The 3,174-nt window shown below is 48.2% G+C and overlaps 1 protein-coding gene across 1 annotated transcript; it reads right to left on the bottom strand.

The window, feature by feature from the left end:
- Positions 1 to 572: 572 nt before the first annotated feature.
- Positions 573 to 2,637, bottom strand: LOC148043264 (uncharacterized). The gene is made up of 2 exons (XM_087726752.1): positions 1,821 to 2,637; positions 573 to 886 (listed from the first exon to the last, which is right to left on the bottom strand). The coding sequence occupies exons 1-2, from the start codon at positions 2,635 to 2,637 to the stop codon at positions 573 to 575; spliced, it is 1,131 nt and encodes a 376-aa protein (XP_087582878.1).
- Between the last annotated feature and the right edge of the window lie 537 nt (positions 2,638 to 3,174).

Genomic DNA, 3,174 nt, shown 5'->3' on the forward strand with positions numbered 1-3,174 from the left:
TTTTTTTTAAAAGTACAAGCATGCATCAAAGGATAGACAGGTTTGTGTTCTGTAGGGAAAATGAGGCAGAATGGAACTGAGGCAAGCAGGTTGAACCTAACAACAACCTTTATTATAACGGTTAACATGGCAAAGTGCAAGGCAAACCACGAACCGGTGAAACAGCAACATTTGACAGATGACAGCTCTTTTATACAGGAGATGTCAGACGTTGAACCAATAGAACAGCTCCATTCTCCCACCAACTGGCTGCTCACATGTCCCATTCCCTGATTGGCACAGAAGGGAGAACCGGCCTGGATTGCTGGCACTGCTGGCAAGTGGCTACCCAGCTTTCTATTTCCTGGTCAATTTTTGTCCACCACACGTAGTTTCAGCCCAAAGCCTTCATGCGCACGATGCCCGGCTGAGCAGTGTGCAGGCAGCTTAAGATTGGTGACCTAAGCTTTTTTTTTGGGGGGGGGGAGACCACCCTATTGCCCCATAACAGGCACCCGTTAAGGACGGACAGCTCATGCTGCCGTATATAGTAGGGGCAAAACCCAGGATCTACTGGCCCCTGCGGCCACCCCCTATGCACCCAGTTCAAGACCTGTAGTCAGTATGGGGTCTGAGACAGAAAGCATGGCAATATCCATGGCAGATATTGGCATGGGCAAATCCTCAATTAAGAGGACCAAAGCAACAGGAGCAGGGTCCAAGGCTGGCACTGGTACAGGACAGCAACTGAGGGCATCAGCGTGCCCCAAGTTTTTTCCTGGTCTATACTGCAGCTGATAATTGTAGGCAGCAAGAAAGGCTGTCCATCTGGACATCCTTGGAGACAATATCTGAGGAGTCTGGCGATCCCCCTCCAGAAGACCCAAAAGGGGTTTATGGTCAGTCACTAAGTGAAAAAAAGGCCATAAACGAAATTGTGACATTGCTTTACCCCAGCTACAGGAGCTAGGGCCTCTTTATCCAGCTAATTGTAATTTTTTTCAGCAGCTGAGAGCATGTGCAAATAATAGGCAATTGGGACTTCTGAGCCATTGGGTAGAATGTGACTCAGAACAGCCCCAAGGCCATAAGGCGATGCATCACATGCCAATGTTAATGGGAGGTGATCACTGTACTGCACTAATAAAGCCTTGGATGTAAAGATATCCTTAACTGCCCTAAAGGCTTGGGCTTCTTTAAACCCCCAATGCCATGGCATTTTAGAATCCAGAAGCCTATGCAGAGGCTCTGCCAGACGCCTTATGGGGCAAAAAAAAATATGGAATAAAAATTAAACAGCCCCAGAAAAGATTGCAGCTCCGCCTTAGTAGAGGGCATGGGGGCTTTCTTAATTGCCTCTACCTTGGACGGAGTAGGGTGGAGTCCTTTGGAATCAACTAAATACCCCAAAAATTCTACACTGGGAACCCCTATCCTACATTTCTCTCATTTAAGTTTCAGTCCCGCTTGGCGGAAGCGGGTCAGGACTGCTCTTCATTTATCGATGAGCTCTGCTTGATCCAAAATGGAGATAACATTGCCTAATGAGTAGAGCAGATGTTGCAACACTGGCACTGGATAAGAGATGGCTTGCAACTCTTTATTAATTGAGCATTTATAGTCCACGGAAATTCTAATACTACCATCCTGCTTAATTGATGTCACTATGGGGGTCTCCCAGGGGGAATGGTCTACTGCTTCAAGTACTCCCTATACTATCAATTTATCTAGCTCCAAATCTACCTTGGGGCAAGGAACAAATTACACTCTTCTGGGTTTTAGATGAATTGGCGCCATCTGGGGGTCCAAATTAAAAGAAATTGAGGTCCCTTTATATTTACCAAGCTTGTTGTCAAACACATCTGTGAACTCACTGGTCAGCATTGTGAAGGCATCAGGAACAGTGGAGTGGATGCTGGAGACCTTGAGCCCCAAAGCTGAGAACCAGTCAAGGCCCAGGAGGCTGGGCAGGTGGCCATCTACAATGATGAGGGGAAGGGGACCGTGGAAGTTCTTGCTTGAGATGTTGAACATGCCACAACCCACAATGGGTATTGGCTGTCCCTGATAGTCTCTGAGGGAAAGTGGGCACTCTCTGAGTTGAGTTTTGTTCATGCTGGGCACTACCCGTTTGATAGTAGCCCAAGAGACCAGGGATTTGGAGGAGCCAGTGTCCACCTCCATCTTGCAGGGCTCCCCCTCTATATGCACAGTCAGGTAGATCTTATGGGCAGGCTTGGACAGAGGAGCATGGCTGATAGCCAATTCAGGCTGCTGCTGGTCTCCGGAGGTGGTAAAGCAGACCGTGGCATTTGGGAAGTTTTTTGTGAATTGTTTTGAACAGGCCCGCTCAGAAGGTGGTTCAGAGATAGGCATGGCAGCTCTGCAAACCTTGGCTAAATGTCCTTTCCTTTCACAATGACGGCATATTGTGGCTTTGAACTTGCAAACTGACCTTGCGTGGTTCCCGCCACAACTCAGGCAGCCCACCTGAGGTAAAAAGTCATCCTGAGTCTTTTTTTCCTTGTGGTCATCATCAGAGATATCTTCTTCGTCGTCTTCCTCGTAGTGGATGGCATGGCCCCTGCTGGCATGGATGGCTGGTGGCAGAAATCTCTGAATTTCTGCGGTGGATTTATCTGACTTTTCATATGCCATAGCTTCATCTACAGCTGCCCGAAGGATCAGCTCTTTTTGTGCCAGCAAATGTCACTGGAGTCTGAGGTCTTTAATACCACAAACCAGCTATTCTATCAGGACATTGTTCAGTACAGGGAAATTACAGTGCAGGGCCTGTTAAATCTCCTAGAAGGATGAGGCAGGAGGCGTCTGAAGTGAGTTAAATACAACCGTTTATTAACAGGGCATTCATAAGCAAGAACAGAAGTAGACCGACACCCCCTCCCTGCTTGACAGCTATTTATACGGAGCTGTCAAGCAGGGAGGCCAATAGCCGCGCATTTGACAGCCCGCACACAGCAGGTCATGCCTGATTGGTTCCGGCGTGCCTGGCTGTTGCCGAGCTGTCATTCGTAAGTCCGAGGACCAAACAGGGCCGCTGTTCTGAGAGAAGCCATGTAGTCGCTAATAGATTCACCTTCTCTCTCTGGGTTCTCTGCCTGAATGCATAACGTCTGGCTATGCGCGAGGGAGTTGGAGAGTAGTGATTTTTAAGTCTCTCCAAAAGAGTCTCCC

Source organism: Thamnophis sirtalis, unplaced genomic scaffold, assembly GCF_051295495.1.
Source record: "Thamnophis sirtalis isolate CommonGarterSnake01/CBP01778 unplaced genomic scaffold, rThaSir2_p1.2 scaffold_12, whole genome shotgun sequence".
In the NCBI taxonomy this organism is placed as follows: Eukaryota; Metazoa; Chordata; class Lepidosauria; order Squamata; family Natricidae; genus Thamnophis; species Thamnophis sirtalis.